The sequence below is a fragment of the Moschus berezovskii genome, chromosome 2 (genome assembly GCF_049115385.1).
Source record: "Moschus berezovskii isolate FMDL1 chromosome 2, NW_MosBer_1.0, whole genome shotgun sequence".
NCBI classification, from domain to species: Eukaryota; Metazoa; Chordata; class Mammalia; order Artiodactyla; family Moschidae; genus Moschus; species Moschus berezovskii.
Window position 1 is genome coordinate 42,479,905 of NC_142461.1, and position 25,847 is coordinate 42,505,751.

A 25,847-nucleotide genomic window follows, 5' to 3' on the forward strand; every position below is an offset into this window, starting at 1 on the left:
CCCCTCGGGCAGTGGCAGCAGCCGGGCAGTTAGTGGTTCACACGCATCTCATCTCCAGACTCCCCGGCTCAGCAACACCTAGCTCTGATCTGGCAGCTGGGGACCTCAGGGGGAGGGGGCCAAGGAGAAGGAGTCACACCCCACAGCTGCCTATCTGGAGCCCTGGCAGGCGTTGGGAATACTTCTTTGCCTTTCATCAGAGGATTATGGCGAGAATGCCATTTAACCCTCACTGCGTCTTGCAAGTGCTTCTAGTCAAGAGAGCTGTGGGAGAGAAGGATGCCAGAGAGAGAGGGAATTTGAGGCTCATTCCAGGTCTTGTGCCCTTGCATAGGGGGCATTATACCAGGGAGCAAAGTCTCAGGGAGGTAGCCGATTGGCAGATCAACCGGGATAAGGGCGGGGATGGAAAGATGGGGAAGAGACATGGCAGAGATGGGCCAGTTGGTATGAAATAGACAGACCTGAAAACCTGAGACACAGGGTCAAACCCTAGGCATCTGTCACTGCCCCGAAATGGGTCCCCTCTATGCCCAGCAGACAGCCTGTACTATCCTCTTTCTCCTAGTTTTACCTGGATGAAAATTGCAGAGGACTGAACAAGAAAGGCCCAAGAGATAGGGCCAGCAGCCCTCAGAGCTGGTCTGAGACATAAAACCCACGCTCACAGCTGTGAGCAGGAGCTACTGATGTTCCTCTTAGCATCCATCAGTGGTTGACACAGCACTTTTGAATCCTTCACGTTCACTACCCCCCATGCCTGGGACTCCCATGGGTCTCTCTGCTCCCGCTTGGTTCAAAGCCCACAGCCTCTAACATGAACAAGAGCTCTTGCTTCCACTGCAACCTGCTAAAAATAACTACCTGGTAAACAACTACAGAACTCAGATTATGGGCTTTATATCATTTTACTGGCTTCCTTATTATTCTTTTTACTTGTACTGAAAATAGAAAGCATTGGTTAAGAAAAAATAATCCATCACCTTAAATACACCACTTTCCGGTTCTTCACCTCCCCACTCCCCGCCTTTACACACAGTTTTCATTTGTTAAACTCAAATTCTAGAAAAAGATACATGATGGCACTATGTCTATGCTGCTGCTGCTGCTGCTTAAAAAAAAAAAAGAAACGCACACCCAGGCTACATTGTTTAGGACAACAGTAAAAAAGTCTTTTTAAACATCACATGACAACACAGCGTATTCATTCCATCTCCTCCTTGTCCCCTCGCTACATGGCTCTCCTTTTCAGTGTGGCTTGTTTCTTTTCGCTGACTCATATCCTGATACACAATCAAAGCATATATACCAAGCAGAAAACACAAGGTGATTCGAATAAAAAGAAAATGTTCCATGGCAAGAGATGAGTAAGAGGCAGAAAATGAAAGACACTTCAAAATACAAAAGATCAAGACTACCTAATAAGCCTCAGTCCAGAAGCCACTTTTGTTGCATTGCCTTAAAGGTTTACCTAGTACACATTGGTCTCTCATAAAGAATGAGATTGCTTCTGTCTCATGGTGAATTTATAATGGAAAAGAAAAACAATCTACATTCAAAAAAAAGAAAAAACCGTACTAACAATATATGCCTGTTGTTAATAGGGTTTCACCATCAGCTTTCCATATCCTGCTTGCCCAAACCTGATTTCTCTGTTTCTTTATTTGAGTGAACAGCCTGCTTTAATTCCCAAGGCATTCACCCTCCCACCAAGAGAAGGCTGCCACCGCCCTGACTCGGAGAGGTCAGTAGATTAGGTAGAGCGAATGTCCTCTTTCCTCTCCCAAATGGAAGGCTTTGCTCAAGTCAAAACCCACAGGTGTCTACTGAAGTTAGAGGGGCTTCAGCCCAAAGAAGCCTCCCTGGCCCTGGGTTCATCTGGCTACCAAGTCAGAATTCCATGTAAAACCTGCTGACGCAATCGACACTGTCCATTCTCAATTCCCATCCTGCTCTTGACTCCTGAGTCAAGTCTCTGGAGTTTGGTTTCCTCCTTCCAAAGATGCTTGTTATTTCCCAAGACCATAGCCATGGGCCAATCCATGTCACTCAAGGGCTGCCTGTGCTTAAGCCCCAAACCAGCCCATCGGAAGCACACTGGAAATTCTTACCTTGGAGTCCCTAAGCCCTGTGTTTATTTTGGCTAAATGAGCACTGCAGCTCTGAGGCTATTTTATTTATATATATATTTTACAAGAGAACATGACTGGCCTGTGAAGCCTCATGGTAAATACAGCGTCTGCGACAGCACATGTGCCCTGGTTTGTTTATTCACTTACAGAAGCAAAGCACTTAGCCACTGAACTTGTCAGTCATGGACCCAGACATCCATGTTCACACAGCAGAGTGTCTGCCGTGGGGGCTGAAGGCCCTAACCAGCCTTTTCTGGGAGGTTTGAGTCTCAACAATCAAAGTCACGTGAAACAACATAAGCAAGTTTACTTCCCCAGCATCAACATTACCTTGGGTCCTGAAAGTTAGAACTTGAATTCAACTGTAATCCAAGCCGTTCAGTTTTGATCTCAGCTTTTCCTTTCGATACTTTTAGATTCGTGTTAACAGAAAATCTCACACCCAAGAAGCACCACCACATGCACAGGAATACTCTTAATACTTGAAAAGTGTGCACTGGGGAGTGGGAATGGGGCCAGGGAGGCCAGGAAGGGTGAGGAAGAAAGAAACGATATTCTAGATAGGTTTCCCATCCCCCATCCTGCTGCCTCTCCCTCATCTACTATCTCAGTGCTGCGGGTGATGAGTGGCAAATTGGGCGAGATGATTTGAAGTCAGAGAGCACATCTAGGTGGCAAACCAGGAATCCATCTCTGTCCAGCCAGGAGCTGGACAGATTAATGAGAGCGAAGATAACGAGTCTAGACTTCAGATATAAAAATGACTTCCCTTATCTCTGAAATGCTGTCACCTGTGGGGTTAAGGCCAGCCAATATAAACAGGGCACAGAAACCCTCGGGACTGTTTGCATAAACTAGGTTCTGTTATTAGGTGTGGGTGAGTGTCTCTGAGTGTGCTTATACACCCGGGCCAATTCATGGGAAGCATTTACAGAGTGGTTTCCAAATCCTTAGCACTGGAACCCGGGTGGAAATGTTAGCAGTGTCAACCTAAGAGGGTGAGATGTGAAATACACTGCATTTTAGCACCCCCGAGTTTGGAGGTTAGTTTTCCCTCCTGGCATAAGGCAGGCATCCCACATTCCTCTCTCTTTGCTCTGTTCTCTATTTACTTTATTAGGGATAAAATGTCGCTTTCTATTTTTCAGCCCTGTATTTCAAGTGCTCTAATTCCAGTCACCAAATGAGCCTCCTCCTTCCCTTAACCAGACACCGTCTCCAGATTTCTGCGACCTTCTCCACTTAGGGCTGTCATTCCTCATGTCTTTCCCCTAACTTTCTTCCCTCAAACAACTGTGTACCTCACTGAGGGTTAATTGAGACTGCTGCCTTGGTGCCCTGTGACTGGAAAGAAACCATCTTTGGTCCAAAATAAATCACTGCCACCTCATTTCACTTCTAATTTACTACTGACTTTTTTCTTTTTTTTGGTTCAGTCTCCCTCTCTTTTCTCACCACTCATGCATTTTCAGCCTCATTGCTCTCCATTGGACAATGCAAAGCTGAAAGGTTTATCTGTAACCTATTTGTCTCTATTATAGGTTTCTAAACTTTAATTAAACCAGAGACAGTGAGGCTCTCAATCGCCCTTTTTCCAGTATCTACAGGTGTTGCTGGCGCCATCTAGCGGTGAGAAGGTGGGGCATCTATTTTTCTCTTGGGAGCTTTGTCAAATCTGGAGGCTTATCGCCTCCGCCAAATTCACATCACATGGGAGGAAGGAAAAGGCATGCAGAAATTTAAAAATAACTTCTTTTTTTTTACCTTGAAAATTCTCACCTGCAAAAGCTGAGATGGGTTCTGGAAAAAAAAAACCAAAAAAATTTGAATTAGATGAGAGGAATACATAAGGTGAACACAGTGTATGATGAAGATGAATTTCATCAAGCTTTTTATACTATTCTGTGAAAAGTCTCCCATGCCCGCCACAGGCTCTGGGTCTAACACATCGTAGTCACGGGGGCCAGGGGGGAAAGATTCTCAAAGTTGCTTTGGAACAAAAAGTCCTTTATAGAGTAATGGGTCCCTGAAGCATTGTAATCAGTCACTTACCACTGATTACTTTCTCAGAGCCTGGATTAGTTTTAGATGCCGGGGGCCCCGAGAGTTGCCTGAAGGGAATAGGGTGGTCCCAGGTGCTTCTGACCATCATCAGGCACACACACACCCGGGACCCATGTGCCAAGAAAAGCACTTGGTGAGTTATTACAGTCACTCTGCAGACTGCAAGCAGGTCTCCTTCCTTCTCAGGATTTCTTCTTGCTTTTGGGAATGTCCATGCCTCTGATGGGAGGTGGTCCATGGGGTGAACTAGGTGACCTGGCTGCTCAGCACTTCTGTCCAAGGAGACAGTGTCCTTACTGTGCTGGTCACTTGGCATGCAGTATTTAATCTTACAACTCTGGCATGTTGGGCATTAGAGATATTAGCTTCAGAGCAAAATCTGAACTCTTATTTCACATGCCATAGCTCGTCCTGCAATTCATTCATGTAAAAGAACTGCCTGGGTAATTGTGTTATCATTCCAATATAACATATGTACTATTTCTGCTCACCAGTGAAGGTTTCCATTAAATCCATCAAACCCTTCCAGCATGTAATTCTGACTGGCAGTTGTTCTTGTCCTCTAGCATTTCTTTGCTAAAAGCTGGAGTCTGGTGATGGGGTCTCAGCACCCTGAATCTTCATATACTAAGTGCATGTGTCTTTCTGAATGGGAGCAGGGGTATAGGACTCCACCTTGTCTGACACCTCTCCCGGCCTGACTGCAGCCTAAGCTCTAACTGAACTCACATCTCGCCTCCTGCATGGACTGGTGCTACAGCACCCATTGGGGGAACAGCTGTGTTTGAAAACGAGGTGCTGCCTCCCCTGGTGGATCCCAGCCCTTGGAGGAGACACGAAGAGACAGATGTTCACGTACCCATGCAGTTCTCCAGTGGGACATCGGTGCTTATCCGAATGTCATCAATGGCAATTTCTCCCGCACGTCCTTTTCCTATAACTCCCTCGAACACAATCTAGAAGCAGGAAGAAAAAGCGCCAGGGTTAACCGAGCTTCTTGGTGCAAACAGTGCAAAGATTTCCAATTTTCTGTTAACTGTAGCTTAAAATCTGTGTGTGTGTGTGCGCGCGCACGCACGCACATGTGCCTTACTGCACCTGGTACACATCTGTTGACCACATGGCTCTGGTACTTGAAATCTCAATTTAAAATGAGTTGGTTGAAATCAAATGCATATTTAAGGGGATTAAAAAATACATATATATAACTAAGTGGTGGATATTGTTGTCAAGTAACTAGAATGTATTGACTAAAAGGACTACAATCAGAGCATGTTTAAAGGAGAGTTTAAATTTCCCTAGCCATGTTTTTTTTCTTTTTCTCACAAATCTTTCAGATGCTCAATCCAGGTATTTGGAAACTCAAGAGGACATGCAGGTAGGGGTAATGTGAGAAATGTAGTGTACAGGTTTGAATTACCTTGGGGGTTAGTTACAGTGTTACATTATTACAACTAGAAGGTAAGTGATTTTTCTTCACCACTAATTTGCGGGGCACCTACTATGTGCCAGGCACCCTGACAGTTACAAAAGCTAAGAAGGCAAGACCCTCTGCCTGGAGAATCTCACCGTCTAGTGGGTGAGACAAAAATACCAACAGGGAGTAGCTTCACAACACATGGAGGTTTCTAAGTAGGAAGGCAGGTGGGGGCGGGACTCAGGCTATTTTGCAAAGGTGAGAGTGACTGCAGGCTGCATGCAGGAGCCTCTCGGCTCAGTGGTCTCCAGTCAGCCCTCGATTTCGCCCTCCCCAGGTTCTCTCTGCAAACGAGCACATGTCCTCTGGCAAGCTGAGCGAGCAGTTGGCTGCCTCACCAGCCATCTGTTGCTGCCTCTCGTCTGGGGAGGAGCAGGTTAATGCTTTGGCTGGTTCTCAGTCACCTCTTCCACAGTGCCTACTCTGCCCAAGTTTCAGCCACAGCTGCGCATCCCCATCTGTGCCTTGGTCTCTTGCTCTGTGAGGGCACAGATAATAGAATTCAACTCCTGGAGCTGCAGGGTGAGAACTCACTCATTTAGGAATCTCTGTAACACTAAGCACCAACAGCCACCTGAACACTTGGGACGGGGCGGGGAGGCTGTTGCCCTCTCTTTCTCTGAGTCTCAGGGGTTCCCAGGGCGTCTTTTCTCCTGTGTGGAGGGTTTGTTTGTGTTTATTTCCCTGGCTTCTGTGTTCCTTTGTCAGCCTACCTGATAGCAATCTAAAATAAAATGGAGAGAAGAAACATTTGTTGGGGAAGATTTCAGCAGTATAAAAGGCAATAGGAGGAACAAAGAACCAAGTCTGGGTGTAGAGATAGGCACATTCTGAATAACAAATAAGAGTGTCATTTAGTTGCCATGGCGACGGGAGAAACACAATGAAAACAGCGGCGCTTAACCGCGTTCCCTAATGATGAATGGGCACGGCCTTTGAAATATTGAAACGCAGATCACAAGGATCCCCTCGGATCTCCGCGCCGTCTCCCGTCGCCACCCCACCTGGTACTCCATGTCGTAGCTGGGCAGGATGATGCGCCCGTGTTTCCACTCGCCGCCCTGGTCCTCGCGGATGACCCAGAGGAGCTTGCTCTCCTGGCTGGCTTCGCGCACCACCTGCAGCGCCACCCCGCGGCCGCCCGTGGCTTGGTACTGGAACTCCATGCACACGGGGCTCCGCGGCAGGTGGACCGGCGGGCTGATGAGTCTCGCGTACTGGCCCTCTCTCCGCCCATCACTCTGCAGCCGCAAGAAGTTCCTGTCATCTGGAGGGGGAAAAAACCCAAACAGAGGTCCCTCGTAAATGCTTGGGAAGGACACCAGCTGGCAGTTGTGGCCCCTCGGGGGGCGGGGGGTAAGCCGGGGCAGAGTTTGGGTGTCCTTGGTTTATTTATGAACTTGTTCTCCAGGCTCTGTGTTCCTTTCTTAGGACTCTGATTCAAATGCTGCATCCCCTTAAGGCCCTTTCTTGAGTCTTTATGTCAAGAAGGTCCCTCCTGCCTATTTTCTCTGCATCCCTTCCTTTGTATCTTTTACATATGGCACCTGGCACCATCCGCCTTAGGTCTTGGTTGGCTGTATTGGTGCTTGTCTTTTCCCCCTAGATTCTGAGAGGCCAAGCCCACATTTTAATCATCATTTGCTTACCCAAAGGGCCAGGGCGCTGTAATGAACTGAATAATAAGGGGTGAAGTGACTGCTAGACTAGTGGATGGTTCTGGCCAGGTGGTTTATGCTTCAAGCCTTTATCATCTTGGCTGGGCACTGTCCAACTGGAAGACATTTACAACCTTCTGTCTCCAGCAGTGCTCCTGGATGAAGCTTGGGCTCTACCAACAGCAGCTCAGAAGCCCGGCATCCTTGTTCAAGCAGAGCAGGGAATGGTGGCTGAATAGGAGTGGGGGATGGTTGGCTGAGTTTGAGCAAGCTCCAGGAGATGGTGAAGGACAGGAAAGCCTGGTGTGCTACAGTCCATGGGCTGAAAAGAGTCAGAAAGTTCTGAGTGACTGAATAATGAACAACAAAGGGGTGATGCAAGGGACCTGAGACCCCACCCTGGGGAGGCCTGAACGTGGCCTTTCTGAAAGAGTCAGGCAAATACAGCCCCAATAAAACAGGTGTTGTCACCATCACTAACAAAAGCTATGTGTTTAGCAGAGGATAATGGCAACCCACTCCAGTACACTTGCCTGGAAAATCCCATGGGTGGAGGAGCCTGGTAGGCTGCAGTCCATGGGATTGCTAGGAGTCGGACACGACTGAGTGACTTCACTTTCATGCATTGGAGAAGGAAATGGCAACCCACTCCAGTGTTCTTGCCTGGAGAATCCCAGGGATGGGGGAGCCTGCTGGGCTGCCATCTCTGGGGTCGCACAGAGTCAGACACGACTGAAGTGACTTAGCAGCAGCAGCAGCAGCATACACACATTGGGAGATGAAGGTTTCACCCATCCAAATGTTTGAAGAATGTGTCTTTTGGCTGATGCACTTTTAAATGCATCAGGTACTCTGTGGGAGGCAGAGTTCCCTGTTGGCAGACCCCATGCCTTGCAGACACAGGTGTGGGGACCTGCACCGGCAAATCCAGTTCATGCAGGAGCATTTCGACCACTTGCACAGAGAACAGGGTGGCATTTGAGCAGAAAATCTCACTGTCTCCTTTTGGCCCTGAAACATCTTATGCTGAACATTTCTGCAAGATGGCAATGGCCCTTTTACACCACATAACCAGCACATCAGACACCTCAGGATCATGTTAATCTGAGATGTGGGCACAGAGTTTTTTTTACTTAACAGGGACTGGGAACATTTTTGTCAGGGAAGGACAGGCAGGGACTCTAGAGCCCAGAATCAGCAGGGACTCCTGGGCCACCCATGTGCTGCTGTGTACCTGCCAACATCATCTTTCTAGTGAGAGCAGAGCCTGTGGCAGTCCTCCCATCAGTGGCCCAGAAACAGCTCCTTCCCTCCTCCTGGCCACCTCTCTCCCTCCTCTCCGTCTCCCCTAAGTCCTGGTTAGATTCTCTGGGGTTATTGTTCTGGAAGCTACCCTCCCCTGAAGTCAAATTAGACCAGTTTAAGATGCATAGTCAGGATTCTAGTTTGGGATACCTTAACCATCTAGAGGCACACTACCCCACACCATGGGAGCTCTTCAAGGCCAAAGTTAGCACAGATATGGAGGCAGCTGTCTACAGCAGAGAATTTCAATGATGGTGATCTGCTGAGGAGGAGACACTGGTGTCACAACCAGACACTCAAAGATCTTCTAAACCTATGCTTCTCCTATCAGATCTCATTACTACCACTATTAATGATAATAATTATAAGGCCTATTTGCATACTGCTTTACAGGTTACAAAGCATGTTGATCTGCCTTTATAATTTAATCATCGCTATATACTTGTGAGCTGGGTCTTATGAATCTTACTCTACACAAGATGCAGAAATTGAGGCTGGGAAAGGTTCAAGTGACTTGTCCGAAGTAGAAAGGCTAGTGAGTAGCAAAGCTGGACTTGACTTCGAGTTTCTCTACCTTCGTGCAGTAGGCCCTTCACTTCAGCTGTGCCCCTGGTAACCTTGTCCCAAGTCTACGTGATCTACATATGATTTAAGGAAACCGGCTTCTCTACTGGTCGCTGTTCCCCTTTCTCCTTTTACCTGTAATTCTCTGCTTCCCCCTGTCCCCCACCCCACCACTTTTGCCAGTTCTTCTCCTCACCACTCTGTACATTTCAACATTAATGCCTCTCTTCTTTCAATAACTCAAGCATTTACTGACCATACCACTGATTTTACCTGGTTTTTAAAAAGACTGGAGGCCATTTTCATGCATTTCAGCTCCCTGCCTTGTACTGCAATTAAATTGTTTGCTATACGTCTTTTCTATTTCCTTGGTTAGACTATAAGGTCCTGGCCTTACACACAGGAGGGTTAAGAATGCTTCTTCTCCCTGCCCCTAGGTAGTGACACATACATATATATGACAAAATTTTCTGTTCCCATGAATGAATGAATGATAAACACATGGATAAAGAATGTTATGAGGCTCTCTATTGGAAACAAGAACAGATCAGGAATCAGCTGGGCTCTGTAATCCCTCAGGTTCTTATAATCTCACAATTCCCTCCCATTCTACTGAGCCAACAGCCCTTTTCAAAGGTGAGGTGGATTTTTGAGACGTTCTGCTTTTTATTAAGGAACGTTTATACTGAAATATGAGTATGTATAAGTAAAAATGCACAACAGCTTTTGCAAAGTAAATATACCTATAGCCGATACCCAGATCTTAAAACAAGGTGACCTGTGGAAGCATCCAGTCCACTGAGCCGCCAGTGACAACCCCCCAACATGCTCCCACGCTCCAGTCATTTCCAAGACTTTACGGCTTCCACCTCGTATAGAAAGGAAACCAGATTTCAGAGACTTATTATTCAGCCTTCTTCCTTCACAGTTTCACAAATAAGACCCACTGGCTGTCTGAAAATTGCTTGGCAGAAATACTGTCACTTGTGTGAATTTACATTCTTAAGCAGCAGGGGAATCATAGCATAATGGTTAGAATTTAGTCAGTAAAATGTGTGTGGAGGTGTAAAATGCCGGGCTGGCTGGATTTTCTCCGGGTCTGCTTTATTTACCCATCCTGTTGCTAAAACTTCAGGCACCGTGAGGCCAGAGGTGTCACAGACTGCCTCTCCCGGGGACCTGAACTGGCCCCCTCCCCCTCCCCCTTTCCCTCTCTTCTCTTCTCTCTCTCTCTCACAATAAGATGATAATCACTGTGCATGATTTAAAGGACCCCTGGAAGACCAGGGAGTTAATGCTGGTGGCGTGCTAAGCACGAGCAGCTGAAGGATCATAACTCAGTGCTGACATCTGAGCTAATCCACTGGTTTGCAGAATCTCTAGACAAGCAGGCCTCTGAATTTCACTTAGTGAAATCACTTGTGCCCCACTTGTCTGTTAAGTGCTATGAGCTGGAGGGAAGAAAGATGATATGTAAATTTAAGGAATTAGCAGGAGACATCAGTCAGAAGGACGCTGAGCTGCAAAACATCCCCGCCTGTCACTGAGAGAGGACTGATTAGAAGCAGGACATCATGAAGGAATGACTTTGGTCAAGAGAAGCCCAGAGAGGGGAAGAGGAAGAGCAGGGGCAAGAGAACTGATGTGAATTGAGCACCTCGAGGTGCCAGACATCACGCTGGGGGCTTCATTGCCTTCCGTAATCTTCCTGTGAAATAAGTATGATGTTCTCCATTTTTACCAAAAAGGAAACAGGCTCAGAGAAGTGAAAAGTGTGTCCCAGACCACTGCTAGAGAGGGATGGAAGTAGGATCTGAACCCTCATTGGACCGAGTAAAATCGCCAGAGCCTCATCTCTCATGGGGGCTGGCATCCTAATGTTTGCTAATCTTTTAAAGGCTCAGTCTTCCCACCTGTGAAATGGATACAATAATAGCAATATTGCATAGGGCTGGGAGGAGGAGGAAATGGAAAGAGCCTTTTAAAGTGCTTTGCATAGAAACAGGGGCACAGTAAAAGCTCCATAAAAGCTATGATCTTTATTTCAACTACCATCCCTGGACACTCTGCCTCCTGTTTTTGTTCAGCCACTAAGTCACGTCTGACTCTTTGCAACCCCATGGACTGCAGCATGCTAGGCTTCCCTGTCCTTCACCATCTTCTGGAGTTTGCTTAAGCTCATGTCCATTGAGTCAGTGATGCCATCCAACCATCTCATCCTCTGTTGCCCCCTTGTCCTGCCTTCAATCTTTCCCAACATCAGGGTCTTTTCCAATGAGTCGGCTTTTTGCATCAGGTGGTCGAAGTATTGGAACTTCAGCTTTGCTGGCTTTTTTGTTTCTTTTAGAAAGAAAAGGGGTCCAAAGAGCCCCAGTAACCTGGGAAGACCATTCAGAGACTCAAAGGAAGTAAGGTTTGGCTCAAGGACAGTAAAAATGTTCTCTGGAATAAGATGGTTCCCAGATACGTCCTAACCCCAGAAATGGGCCAGCCCCATGCTGTATACACTAGGCATTGTTGACCACATGTCTTTCGGGTCAATCTACAGTAGACAACTAAGAAGGCAATGGCACCCCACTCTAGTACTCTTGCCTGGAAAATCCCATGGACGGAGGAGCCTGGTGGGCTGAAGTCCATGGTGTCACTAAGAGTCAGACACAAGTGAGCGACTTCACTTTCACTTTTCACTTTCATGCATTGGAGAAGGAAATGGCAACCCACTCCAGTGTTCTTGCCAGGAGAATCCCAGGGACAGGGGAGCCTGGTGGGCTGCCGTCTATGGGGCTGCACAGAGTCGGACACGACTGAAGCGCCTTAGCAGCAGCAGCAGCAGCAGCAGCACAGTAGACAAAAGAATACATGATTCTGGAATGAGAGTGGGGCCCCAAAAGACCATTTAGAAGGGGCCAGCCCTGCTGTTCAGAGGAACTACACTGAAAACATCCCCAGCACAGCTGTCCACCTTTGCTTTAAATTCTCCAAGGCAGGAGTTTTCAAAGGCCATGCTGGCAATGTGGTGTTGTTTTTTTTTTTTTTTCCGAGGGGGCGGGGCGCACAGCCCTAACTGTCAGAAACGTCTTAAATTCAGTTTTAAGTTTTCCCACTGTCATTTAGACACATGTCATCTTTCTATTCCCCCATGAAGTACAGCCAATTTCTGTCCTCTGACTAAGAAACAAGTTCAGTCCTGAAGAATTAAGACCCTGGTCTTTGCTTCCTCAGGAAATATAACCCTGGCCTGATTAGATGGGTACTTTGCTCAGTTCAGTGCTTCAGCTCCTTTAAGTCCCGACATCCCTGTCTCTGCTGTGAGTGAAGCACATGAAGTGTCAATGGAGTTTGCTCTTCTGGAACATTCTACTTTATGGCCCACCACTGTCAGACACAGAGGAAGTTTTAGCAGACAGTGACTATTGATGACTTGATAGAGCAAAGGGTTGGCCTTGCATGGGTGGGCTACTTTACTGATTTGCTTGGACTTTAGGGGAAAAGCCCTTTGGATGGTTAAGAGGTCCCAAAACATGACAACTGACTGGTTAAGAACCAGGTCTGCCTGCTAGAGGTGGTCTTCTTCTTCTTCTTTTTTTTTTGTAGTTTGATGGCAGTGATGTCGCCAATGGATGGTTTCCAACAAGAAAAGAATGTAGAGGAAATACATTTAGCTGCAGAAAGAGAATGAAACGAAAATGTCCCAGAGATACAATCCCTCTCCTCTTGGACCTGACATACTTGGGAAGCATTCTGCTGGGTCCTTGACTCAAAACATCTGTTGTTGCCCATGACACAGGGAAAACAAGCACAAGGGAATGAATGAGAGGAGTTCAAAAGGGCAGAGAGGAAGTGCGGAGGACAAGGTCGCTCAGGCATCTTAACCTGCTGCTGTCTTTAGGAAGGGTCTCTTGACATTTCACCTGGCGATTTACAACCACATCTGGCTTCAGCTGCATAAGTGCTGGGTGATCACGTGAATGTTCCTGGCCCAACTGCAACAGAATCAATGGCGCCGACACCTTACCAAACCCTGAAATAAATCACCAGTCTATTCTCCTGGCTATCGCAAAGCCAAACACACCATCTGTCCAACACACACATCTCCTGGCTAGCATCTTGCCCTCCTGCTAGAACAGCCATCTGAAAGACTATTTAGTGCTGCAGGAGATGGAGTCTCTTCCTATAGGTCATGCTTAAAACGTGAGTCAGCCCCTCAGCTGGTCTCTCAAGGTCAGCCGATGTCTGCTAAGGTCCTCAAATTAACAACTGGTTAAGGGAAACATTGACTTTGGATGAACTCCACAGAATGTTCTCAAGGTTTACAACTGACCAGTTTGTGGACATTTGAGGTCTCAGGCTTGGGTTTTGCAGAAGTCTATCTGGAGCTATTTTTTTTTTTTTTGCTATGGCAGCTTTTATGAAGGCTTGCAATCGAGACATTCTTTATCACACTGCCCCTTCACTGTCAATCTACACTCAACCAGTCATGACTTGCAGAAGATAAGGAAAAATAGTTTCTCCTGTCTACTGCTGTGTTTTCTACAGAGCCAGAGATATTTTCCTCCCTACTTTCCATGAAGAAGGGTCACTATGCTTTCATTTTCCAGTTGATGTGATTCCTTAAATATGGCTTTCTTTTAGCCCAGCTGCTCCTGCTCTTTAATTTTAATCTAGCCTGGTCTGAGAAGTTCCTGTCTCCATATCTGTAGTGGCTGTGCCCCAGCCAAGTCACAGTAACTGCTTTCTGAAGGTAATTCGAGCTAATGGCAATTCCGTGTCTGGACTGTTTGTTGCCATCAGCCCCACCTATGAGGAAGGTCTTTTTGAGTTCAGAGAGTTGCTTTTTAATTCAAAGAGTCACTGCTAGCTCACCACCCAAAATCAAGCCCATTGTAAGCAAGTGACTCATCTCTTTCACTGATTCCTTTGTGACCATCTACTGACCATCCCCAGCTACACTTAATCCTCTTTGTGCATGTCCCACAGTGAATCACAGTCCTGGCCCTCCATGCTCCTGGAGTTTATTCAGCAGCCCGATGTGCATTACAACAGCGCTACATCTGATGGAATAGCCACCATTCGTAAAATCTGAGTATTTCAGAACATGGTATTCTTGACCGACTCTCACTTGTTTTTGAATCCAGAGTAAAGGTTCTGGTCTCTCAATCTAATAAATATGCACATACTAGGTTGCCAGAGCTCTGTCCTTTTAGAAAGGCAAACTAGTCCCAATAGCTTTTGACTGTTTTCTTTATATTACTTCCACAACTTAAAGTTACTGAAATGAAGTAATATTGAAGTCATACTTCATCAGGTCAACAAACATATCAAAGAACACATATGTAGGGTGACCACACACTTGAAGATGCTGAGGCTGACCTGGCATAGCACCCTGTGTATTTAGCCTTGTCTCATTCCTGAAGATAATAATAATAAAACAATTTTTGTTACTATAATTGCTATTACTTAGTATTTACTCTTTTTGATTGAATGGGATAGTTCCGATACTGTTTACTTGCTGACTTTACTGTGTTACTCACTCAGAATGACACAGTGACAAAAGTACCAGGCACTGAACACTCCCATGAAGGGATCAAAGAGAAGACACATCCCCCTAATTATCTGCCCCTTGATTTACACCAAACCAAGGAGCAGCAGCAGCAGCAAGGACCCTGGAAGTTACTCTCATGTTCATGTCAAAAGGTGCTTGAACAGCGCTGACCACGACAGCATCCTGTGATGACTGGCGTGTTCCCCATCTGCACCACCCCACACAGAGTGGGTACCGAGCCCTTAAAATGTGGCTGGTATGATGGAGGACCTGAAGTTTTATCTGTATTTAATTCTGATTAAAATTAAATTAGCCATAGGTGGCTAGTGGCTACCATATGAAGCAGGGCAGGTCTAGACACACAGGTTCACCACAGCATCTCTTTGCCTTGTTCCTTGCTGAGGAGTCTCTGCCTTGTGCCTTGCTGAGCTGAATCTGATCATCTTCAAAATTGCACCTAAATTCTGTTTCTGATCAGCGCACCTGAGAATGTCTGCAGGAGATACAGTGGCTCCCACTAGGGGAGACATTTCCAGTGTCATTGCAGTTACAGGGCAAAGGCAAAGTGCCTTCTCAGAGCGGGCTTCCCAGGTGGCACTAGTGGTAAAGAACCCACTGAGCCAATGCAGGAGACAAAAGAGATGTGGGTTCAATCCCTGGGTCGGGAAGATCCCCTGGAGGAGGACACAGCAAACCCACTCCAGGCATTCGCAACAGTGTCCCCAGGGGCTACTATGAACATACTCCAGGCTTCTAAGTCACAAGCAAAGAGCTAAAAAAAGAAATTCTGAGTATCTTGAAAGACTATCTTGAAAAACAAAAACAGTGGAATAAAACCAGAGGGTGTCTTGTCAGCTTTAAGCAACTCTTTCCACTAGCCAGAAAAACTGAACTTAATTGCTTACTTAAAAGGAAAAGAAGAAAACAAAACAAGAGAAAAGAACGAAATCAGAAAACATCTAAGGAATGTAAGTCGTTTCCACAGACAGTTCTAATCAAATAGCCTGTTATGATATTTCAACATGGCTATTTCCTTTTTTCTTTCCTGCCTTCTCCCTCTGCACTTGATGGAGACACCTCCTTTCTTAACTGTAATTACTTTTGTTTACCTATCTAACAAGGAGATAAAACACACGGCACACTTAAAGAGTGGTGCGGTCTCCTCTTTGTGGAGGGGTGAAGTGTGGGTGACACAGTGGCTTTCAGGCTTGACTGAGAAGGTCCCGTGATTTTGAACCCGTCAGCATTTGCCCTGCCCCTAACCAAGTACAGCTGTTTCCTTTCTCCCAACTGCTCCCCTCGGGGCCCCAGTTTTTTTTTTGAAGAAATAGAAGAAGAAAAAGAAAAAAGGACCACCCTGAACAGAAAGGGCTTTCTATCCTCTCCTGCTTAGAATCCAGCGTCATGTTTTGTAAGGAGAAGGATAGTGGGAAATACAGCAAATGATTCTTTAAATCTTCGGGGAATGGACAGACGGGCTCTGAAGACAATATTATGATTCGATTTTTCTGGAGGCAGCATCTAAGGGCCGCTTTTGCAAACCTCAGGGATTCCTCTGGAAGAGGAAAATTGTTATTTTCTTTCTCAGTTTCTTAAGGGAGAAACAACATTAGATCTAGCAGTTCCTCATGGCCCTAATTTTCTTTCTGTCCCTATCTAGCCAGCCAAGGTTGGACTTCTGCCCGCTCTTCGAGATTGCTCTGAAAAGCCCTCCCAAACCGCAGGGTGTAATGAATCAAGCGGAATGAGGGCAAGGATGAGGATCCCCAGCCAGTAACTAGAGTCGACCGATGGGGCATCAGGTGAGGGCCAGGGCAGGGCGAGGAGTGGGCAGAGAGGAACCTTTTCAAACAGAGTAACTTAAGCTCTTCCCAAAGTGTCACTTGCAAATTAGTGGCCTTGGAACCTGGACCTCCAGGTCAGCCTAGACTGGGCTGACCTCAGGGCTTCCTAGAGAAAATCTGCTCAGAAGAGTGCAAGGGAGGAAGTGGAATTGTTAGAAAGAATCTGAGGATGGATGCTGATTAAGATTTGGTAAATTTCCCCTTCATGCAAAGCGCCTTTGCCAAGCTGCCCCCTTATATACACACCACACACACACACATGCATATAAACCACAAACACATTCAAACACAAACATACAGACACACACACGTACGCACACATTTGTACATGCACACAAACCAAACACATGCATATCCATATTTACAAACACACAAAATCGACACATAAAAACATAACATATGCACGTACAGACACAGCCACAAAAAACTTGAGAAAGAAACACATGCACAAACATACACACACAATGCACACACACCTATAAATGTGCATACACACAGACACACACCCTGCAAATCTCCTTTACGTTTGTATAAAAAGTGGGGGTTGGGAAAAACAACCAATTAATTGGGCCAAGTCTCAAAGGAGAGGAAATGAAATGAAAAATCCAGGCTGGGTTATAAAAATAAGTATTTTTTTCCAACGTGCAGGAGGCTCATTATATTAATTAAACATTATTGCAGTGAACGAGGTGGGGAGGGTGATTAAGGCTGGGACGAGGGTAAGTGTTCTCCCCCGTTGCCCAGGGCGGTGGTGATCTTCAGATATTAATCTCTCTGAGCACTCAAATGCTGAAGAGATAAACACTTGAAATATGAAAATGTTTTTCTCCGGAGCAGACGCTGTGACCCTCCGGGAAAGCAAGTGCAGGCCGAGTCAGAAGGCGGTGGTGCTCTCCCAGCATCTGTTCCACTGCCACCCCTGGGGAGGGGGGACACAGCCAGGCCTGGGGGTGGGGGGCAGCAGAGTCACTCTGGGAGACTCTGCACAAGGGGACGCCTTTCCCCCTTTCCTGCTCTAGGCAGGCAACGTATGATCTACTAATTTCTAGAATTAACCTCTTTCCTCTCAAACTCTTTTGGCGGCCTAGGTCCAGGAGCATTGAAAGCTAACTCGTGATGTGCTGGAGCAACGTCTACTATGTACTGGCTTGAGAGAGCTGACTGTGGAATTTTCTGGAATTTTGTAAGCCAGCTGTTGAAACACAAGCATTATTACCAATGGAACTATATAAAGTTACCCAAAAATTAAGGATATTAAAAAACAAAAGGAAAGAAATTCTCAAAGTGCAATACTTCCTAATCATTTTAATACATCTTACCAGTACACATGATTCCTAAGTTATTTATATCTATTGTATCTGCGTGATGGAAAAAACTAAGGCTGTGTTACTTACTTCTCCACTCTGCCTCTGATGATGTCATGTTGGTAGCTTGCGTTCAACCACAGTGGGAGGATTTACACCAGAGAGTGGCAAGCATTACAAAGCAGATTTAGAAAAAAAGAATCCTGGTGCTTAAACCTTACTGGAACACTGCTATAAAAGCCTGCCAGAGTGTGGATAACTCTTGTTTCTACCTGCTTAGAAGGGTAAAGACAACCCCTCTCTATACTTTGGCCACCTGATTCAAAAAGCCGACTCACTGGAAAAGACCCTGATGCTGGGAAAGATTGAAGGCAAAAGGAGAATGGAGTGGCAGAGGATGAGATGGTTAGAGCGCATCGCCAACTCAATGGGCATAAATTTGAGCAAACTCCGGGAGACAGTGGAGGATAAGGAGCCTGGAGTGCTGCAATGCATGGAGTTGCAAAGAGTCAGACACAACTTAGCAACTGAACAACAACAACTCTGTCAGCAGTGTCAGGAGAGGCTTTGAGACCAAGTGGGTGGCTTCCTAATATTCCAAGGACTGGCGGCGATGCTCTTTGAGAGGCCAAGTGGTTCACGCCCTTGACTTGGTTTTCGACAGAAGTGATGATACCTTCCCAGAAGTAGCAGTCAAAGAGTTTGCGCCAGGAGTTTCCCAAAGAGCCATTTTAGGAACCATACGCAGCTTGGAGCTGCCCAGAGGCTCTGTGCTTGTGGTGGCTAGCGCAGACTGTGGGAACAAAGGGACATTGGCTCGGCCCTCTCCTAGAACTCCCGGCTGCTCTTTCTCTCTTCTTTTACCTTAGCCTCTCTCACTCCCTCCCAGCCTCCAGGCTGCACTGTAATCACAGGAGACGGCCAGGAACCGCCAACCAGCTAGCTATTCCGTGGGGTGATGTTGTCAGCAAAGACTCGGTGGTTTGTGGGCAAAGAGCAGAGGACTGCTCCATGGTGGGAAGTTATTAGGAAGCTCGTCAGGGAATCTAGAGCTGGAAAACATGGTGCAGGCTGGTCCTGCGTGTGTGTTAAGTCGCTTCAGTCGTGTCACACTCTTTGCCACCCCATGGACTATAGCCCACCAGGCTCTTCTGTCCATGGGGTTCTCTAGGCAAGAATACTGGAGTGAGTTGCCATGCCCTCCCCTCCAGTGGATCTTCCCAACCCGGGAATCCAATCTGTGTCTTCTTCACTGCAGGTGGATTCTTTACCACTAAGCCACCAGGGAAGTCCTCTCTCAGCTCATCACTCATGGCTGGCTTACCTGGAAACGTCCGGTCGTCGGGGCTGGAACTGCTGGCCCAGGTGCCCCTGAGCCACTTGGCGTGATCGTACATCCAACCACAGGGCTCCTCCGGGAAATCAAAGTTGCAATTGAATCCTGAAGGGAGCTGCAAATCTTTGTCTGAAAGGAAAACAAAACCCAAAAACAAGGCAAATGAAATGGGTCGGGAGAACAGCCACAGTGGTGCTATTTAAACCGCTGGCAGGGCCTAAGGGGAGAGCAGAGAAAGCAATGGCTCCCTTTGCTTATTCACTGAACCCATCTTGGCGATGGTTGGCTTTCGGGTCAGCCTTTGGTCTCATCCTTCCCAGGCATGAAAGCCAAGTCTGCCAGTGGTTCCCATAGTCAGCAATTATAAATGAGGCCACCAAATGGCTGCAGGCTCTAATCAGCCTCTTCTGTCCACCTTGGAGAGCAGACAAATGTGAAAATCGCTGTTCCCTAAATGCCGGAGAAGAATGTCTCCCCAGTGCCTCAGTGGAAGGCGGGATCCTGCCAACCTGGCTGTCAGCAGTGATGGGCAGCCTGTTGGCATCTGCAGAGGCTGGAATTCGAAATGCAGGAGGTGCTGGCTAGGGAGGAGAAAGTGACCTCGGAAACAAGGAGGGCTTGTTTGCTCCCCTTCACCTCCCTGTGCCAGGTCTCTTGTTTCAGAGGACCAGTCAGTTCAGAGTCCTCAGGGGGAGGTGCTGCCAGGAGGGCAACTTGGCATGTTAAGGGCAAAAACAAGGGGGGTAGGGACAGACCAGCCTGCCACCCAGCTCAGCGCCAATCAGGAGGAAGAATAATTTCACATGGCTCGGAGTGCTCCAAGGCCAGGATTCCAGGGGCAGCAGAGAATGGAAATCTAAGAAGAGGCCACACAATGGCTTGTCTCCATCTGCAGGGCTGTTCACCTCTAAGTGAATAGACTGAACCCAAGAGTTTCTTTTGAGGTTCCACTTAGCTCTAAAAATCCAGTCTGAGCTGGTGCCAAACATGTGATGAAGTGGGGGTGGCGGGGTGGGGAGAGAGGAAATGGGAACCCAAATTAGGACTCTTGGCTGCGGAGACAGCGGAAAAACGCTGCTCAATGCTGGGAGCAGGGAGGAAGTGGGGTCTTTGGCCTTTTCACTTCCCTTCTCAGGCTTCCCAGAGAGGAATTTCCGTGGGGAAGACCTAGAATGCAGGTTAGGAAGTCGACAGGGAACAACAGACTGACGGCAACAAGCTGCTCCCACCCTGGGGGCGAAGAGGGCTCACCTCTGAGGGGAGGGCCCTGCTGGCCTGGGGGCACACGGCAGACTGCCGCTGGGTCCTGCTCGTCTTTTCCCCTTCCCAAGAAAGAATATTTAATATTTGCCCATCCATGGCCAAAGTCAGCATGAGAACAAACACATGGAATCTATTACTGCAGCATCAACCTGTGGCTTGGAAAAGTCAGCCCTTCGCCCTCACCATCCCCTTCTCCCGACAACTTCTAAATTTCTATTTTTCCATTCAAAAATATGGAGTAATTCAATATAGCATAATTCCTCTCGAATGTTTATATGCATACTGTATCTCAGGAACCCAATTCCACAAAGAGATCTTTTGCTAAAAAAAAAAAAGAGAGAGAGAAGGGAGGAACCACTACAGAAACCCCAAATGAGACAAACCACACTATAAACGGGAAAATTATATTAACTTCTGATTTGCAACAGAACTCTTAAATTTTCCTTTGGATTGGCATTTAGATAAAAACCCTCCTTTTGCCCTCCACCAAGCTAACTCTGCTAATCCAACACCACACAGTAAATGAATGCATTCCCCTTTTGGCTCTCAAACTCTTTCAAACATGTCTTGGAAGATTCTCCAAGTCTCCTTCTCCTCTTCATAAAACAAAAACAAGTTCATTAAAATGTCAGAATTCTGAATTCAACTATCCCTGACCAAGAGTGTCCCCCACCTCCAACCCGCCCACACAATATACAAAAGCGCATTCCTAAAAGCATATGCATTAAATTATCATTTTGCAGTCATACAACTTCAGCATTTATTTTTGGCTCTCCTCCCATTCTTCTTTGTAGCCATTTTTGGGAGCCGTCTACCCCATCAGCACAGTTCCTAGTACTGTCAAGTGGTTAAGGGCGTGGGTTTCACAGACTTTACCATCCATCTACCCACTACTGGGTGCTAGGTTTTTACGTCTCCATCACTTCCCCAGCCTCTTCACCAATCTTCCCTCATTTGGTTTAATCAACAATTAATAATGATCAGCAATTTACTGTAAATTGAGGCTGTCAAGCATTTAATCCTAGTAAAAAATGCCAGGTGTTCCAAAATTTGTGGTTTGTTAGGAATGTCCTCATATGCTATGGCCTCAGCAGGAAGATTTAAAATGTGATGTCCTTCTTGGGCTCTGCCAATTATTGTTTTTTAAAATCTGAGTTGGATATGCTTAGGAGAGAAAATGAAAATGATATAGATTTCCCATGTGATGAGGTCGATCGGAAATTAAGAGGCCCTGAGTGTTGAGGGACAACTGAGGTGCCTTTTCATACTTCTGCCTTTGTCACTGACCTCACTCGCCTTGTGGAGAATGCAGTGCCCACTCTTAGAGTCATAACTATAATGCTTTCTCAACTAGTAATGGTGAAGACACAGGGAAATGCAGATAAGTCATGGTTAACTGCTGAGTTAAGCCAACTATTGTGTTCCACTGACCAAGTCACTCAGCTGACAGACAGATCTCCCTTTGACTGTGCTGTGGACCCAGCCATCACGGTTGTGGATTCTAAAGATAGGAAGTGAGGGCTCGGAAAGGAGACTTCTCAATGGAGTTTTCCTTGGATGGACCCTTATCTCAGCCGATGACCAGTGTACTGGTTTTTCCAATATCTGAATCCTTCTAGAGAGGTTATAAATAGCCACTGCCCCAAGTCCCTAAGTGCCACACCTTCCTGACCTCGGAGCAAGGGACCCCCAGTTCCTGGCCCCAGCCGTGGACCAGCCTCCACTGTGACTGGCTGGCACCCATGCCACCCCAGATGAAATAAACCACCACCCCATCCTCACCATCCTCAAAGCTGCAGTTCTCCCCACAGTCCGTGGCCTCCTCGTCAATGGGATATGGGGTGGTGGTCTCTTCGCTCTTCACGGTGGGTCCCAGTGTCTCAACTGTGGGCTTTGAGTCTGCAGAGAGGCAAAGTACGGGAGTGAATCCTTCAGGCAGCAGCCTGTGTCACACCCAGCAGGAGGAAGATGCCAAATATTAAGTCTCTCCTCCAACGGTGGGCCTTTCAAGATGGAAGGAGAAAGGAAAGCCAAGATGGACACACACACACACACACACACACACACACCCATGAAGTCATTTCTGTGTGCTATGGTGAAGTTAAAACCATAACCTGTGTTAAGGAGAATGGTCCCTAGCTGTAGAAATCCCTCCCTGGGGGGAGGGATGAACGCAAACCTACCTGTTTACTCCACTGCAGAGAGTCTGAAGTGCCAGGCTATAATGAATGTGGGTGACACTGACCCCAGGCGGGTCTCAACCATGTCCTGGGTGTTCTGTTTAAGACACTGGACCTAGTGGTCCAGTGGTTAAGACTCCACGCTTCCAGTGCAGGAAATGTGAGTTCAATTCCTGGTCGGGGAAGATCCCACATGCCATGTGGCATGACCAGAAATGTCAAAAAAAAAAAAAAAAGATCACTTAAAGACACAAGTATGGGTGACACATGTAGTGAACCACACAAATCAAAAATGGTTTGAAAAAAAGTCTGGGTTCACACAGTGAGCTCCGTCCTGTGGAAGACACGTCTGCACACTGGAGTGCCCCTGGCTCGGCCCAGCTGGCACACGGAACAGGCCTTCTCATCTCTACCTTCTCTGAGTCAGACAGTGCTTTTATGAATCAAAGCTAACCCGACCTGGGAGCCCATCTGTTACAGGATCATCAGAAGCACAAGGGTTGAAGTCACAGCCAAGCCACTGGGAGGTGGGACCCCAGACACTGTTCCTGTTTGCACAAAACTGAATGGAAAAGAACAGGGCTCAAAGGGACTCAGACTCACTCAGTGGAAAGCATTTAGGGCTGTGCCTTTAGGTCAGGGTGTGATAAGTACAAATGCTTCTAGGATACAAACCACCTTTGTAATCGGGGATGGCCCACTGGGGGGCAGGGAGGGTAAAGGGCTGCAGGAGAAGTGTTAGAGGAACTCCACCTGCCTGCTGTAAAGGAGGCCACCACCAGGATGGCCCCAAGTAGGGAGGTGGCCAGATCTTGCAAAAGGATGTCTCTTCCCACACATGAAGCAAAAAAAAAAAAAAAACAGGGAAAATCTCCAGACTTGTCAATGTTGGTAACTGATTCAAAACCTGAGCAGCAGGCAACCAAAGCTGGCTGCAGGCAGTCAGCTCTGCCCTGGGCTCTAGGTGATTCATTCAGCCGTCCGTTCACTTGTTTATTTGTTGCTGCCAGTCATTCATTCGGCAACCATTCGTGAAGTGAATGAAAGCATGAGTCAGGTGCTAGGTGGGGCCCCAAGGAATGCTGGAAACTGATGTCTAAGTCTGCGTATTGTGAGGTGGGGTCTTCATCCCAGGGCTGGCCTCCCATAAGACTCCCCAGAAAGCCTGTGCACGGCTCCTACTATTTCTATATGTGTTTTTTTGTGCTGTTGTATGTAATTAGGCATCTTTGTCATCACCCTTTAGGATACCATTCAATAAAGCCGGGAGCTGAAGGAAATCACTAACCACGCTGAATAGCTTTTTCATGGTCGACTTCCCATCTTTCTGCTATTAAATACTACGAGCATAACCTTTCATACTTCCTTTTGCCATGTCTGCCTCTCACGCACAGTAAATAGCAAACAACCTCAAAGTGTCCTAATTTGTAAGTTCAAATTTGTCACCGTGTCACAGAATCTCCAATACCATTGTAAAGCAACTATGGGCAGCAAGGCAAGAAGTAATCATTGGAAACACAAACAAACGAACAGGTGAAATAGCCCTGTCAAATTATTAAGCTGCAGCAATTCAACCCAGCCCATTCTATTCCCTGTTATCCTTTTGGGATAGGAAGAAAGAAGGGAACAAAGGTGAATCGCAGAAATGAATGGAAATGTGAAAAGCAGAAAGCCACAAGGCCTGGGAGAGCGATTCCAGGAAATGTCAGAGTGGGTGAGCTTTTGGCAGAGATGTAAAATGTTAAATCCAGTGGCAAGGGGGCAGGCAAGGCAGTGAGAGGGCTGGACGTGTGAATGAAAGTGAGGGGATGACAGCTGGCCTCCGTGTCCACTGTGTTTGTACTGGACACTCAGAGGTAACTGCCCACCACGTTATGCTCCCCGGCAATTGAAACCAGATGTCAGAGACTTCAAAGGGAAGGAGGCTGGGTGGAGGGTGTCGAGGTCCTACTCTGATCTTCCAAAGAATGGCCAGGAGGACTTTGAAATGAGAAACCTGTTGCTGACCATCTCCAGTGTCATCTGGGATAGCTTGGGAGGGGCAGTAAGAGGAAAAAGCCATTAGCGGTTGTTCAGTCGGTCATAAAGCAGGGCCAGCCTGGGAGAGGTGTGGCACAGGGGTACCGGGCCCAGAAGTGAAGTATGAGTCAGCTCTCAGCTAGCTGAGTGGCCTCTAGCAAGTGACTCCTCTCCCTGGGACTCAGTTTCCCCCTCCCAGATTGGTGATCTTTTTCAAGCTATATGTCACCCTGTTAACAGGTTGTGGATCAATTTCGTGGGTTAGGACTAGCATTTTAAAATAGGGACTCTGAAAAAAAAAGGGACTATTATATTTCAGAGTGTACTCATGTGTTAGCACTGCTTCGGGAACTTTTGTTTCAATCATATTTACTTATAATACATTTATCAGGGGCCAGGCAGTAGGCTAAGTATTTTGTTATTTTATTGAATCCTCATGACAACGGTGAGGGGTGTAGATATACTATGGTCACCCCTGTTCTTCAGCTAAGATAACCGAGATCGGCAGAGGCCAGACTTGAACTTGGCAATCTGTCCCTAGAGTCCAGACTAGGTTAATGATATTCCATATTCCATGCACACACGTGGTAGTGTGTGCTTGTGTGTGTGTGTGCTCATGCTTGTAAGTCAAGGGGGTTGTGATACAAATTTACTGTAAATTGCAGATGATGGTCAGAAACGCTTGAAAGTCACTGGCCTTGCAGCCCTCGGGTCCTCTGCACCTCTAACGCTCTGATGCTGGTCAGAAGCAGCCAGCTTGGGTCACTGCCAGAGGGCCATTTTCAGCAGCCACAAGAGGACAGGTGAGGCACACTCAGCAGGCTGCAGGGAACCTGGCCTCACTCCTTCGTGACGGGGAGTAAAGTGTCTTCCCACTATAATGCATTCACTGGGGCTGCCTTCCATCTGAAGGTGAGAAAGGCTAATTCAGCCGGATTCCCAGCCGGCGCGCCTCAACGGGACACCTCCTGGGCACCACGGTAACAGCACGCAGGCAGCGTTTTTCTCCCCAGGAGCCAAAAGCACTTCTCCGACATGCCCTTATTAATCCTTCACCTTCCCCTGCTGGGCGAGCTGCTGACAGGTACCGTACAGACAGGAAAATGGAGATACCTGGGGCCCAGGTCCTGCCTGCAGCCCCTGCTGTCTCTGGCTCGGC

At 47.1% G+C, this 25,847-nt stretch overlaps 1 protein-coding gene across 5 annotated transcripts in view; it reads right to left on the reverse strand.

Annotated features, from left to right (window-relative positions):
- NRP2 (neuropilin 2) overlaps positions 1-25,847 on the reverse strand; it is a 119,931-nt gene that overhangs the window by 29,080 nt on the left and 65,004 nt on the right. For 3 of the 5 annotated variants that reach the window (XM_055397546.2, XM_055397549.2, XM_055397551.2), the window contains exons 11-15: positions 22,272-22,388; positions 19,215-19,355; positions 6,678-6,940; positions 5,056-5,152; positions 3,912-3,932 (exon numbers count right to left, since the gene is read on the reverse strand). In XM_055397546.2, coding sequence (XP_055253521.2) covers positions 3,912-3,932; positions 5,056-5,152; positions 6,678-6,940; positions 19,215-19,355; positions 22,272-22,388 — 639 coding nt within the window. Of the gene's footprint in view, positions 1-3,896; positions 3,933-5,055; positions 5,153-6,677; positions 6,941-19,214; positions 19,356-22,271; positions 22,389-25,847 lie in introns of all 5 variants that reach the window. The other 2 variants (XM_088828124.1, XM_055397547.2) reach the window with 1 other exon arrangement.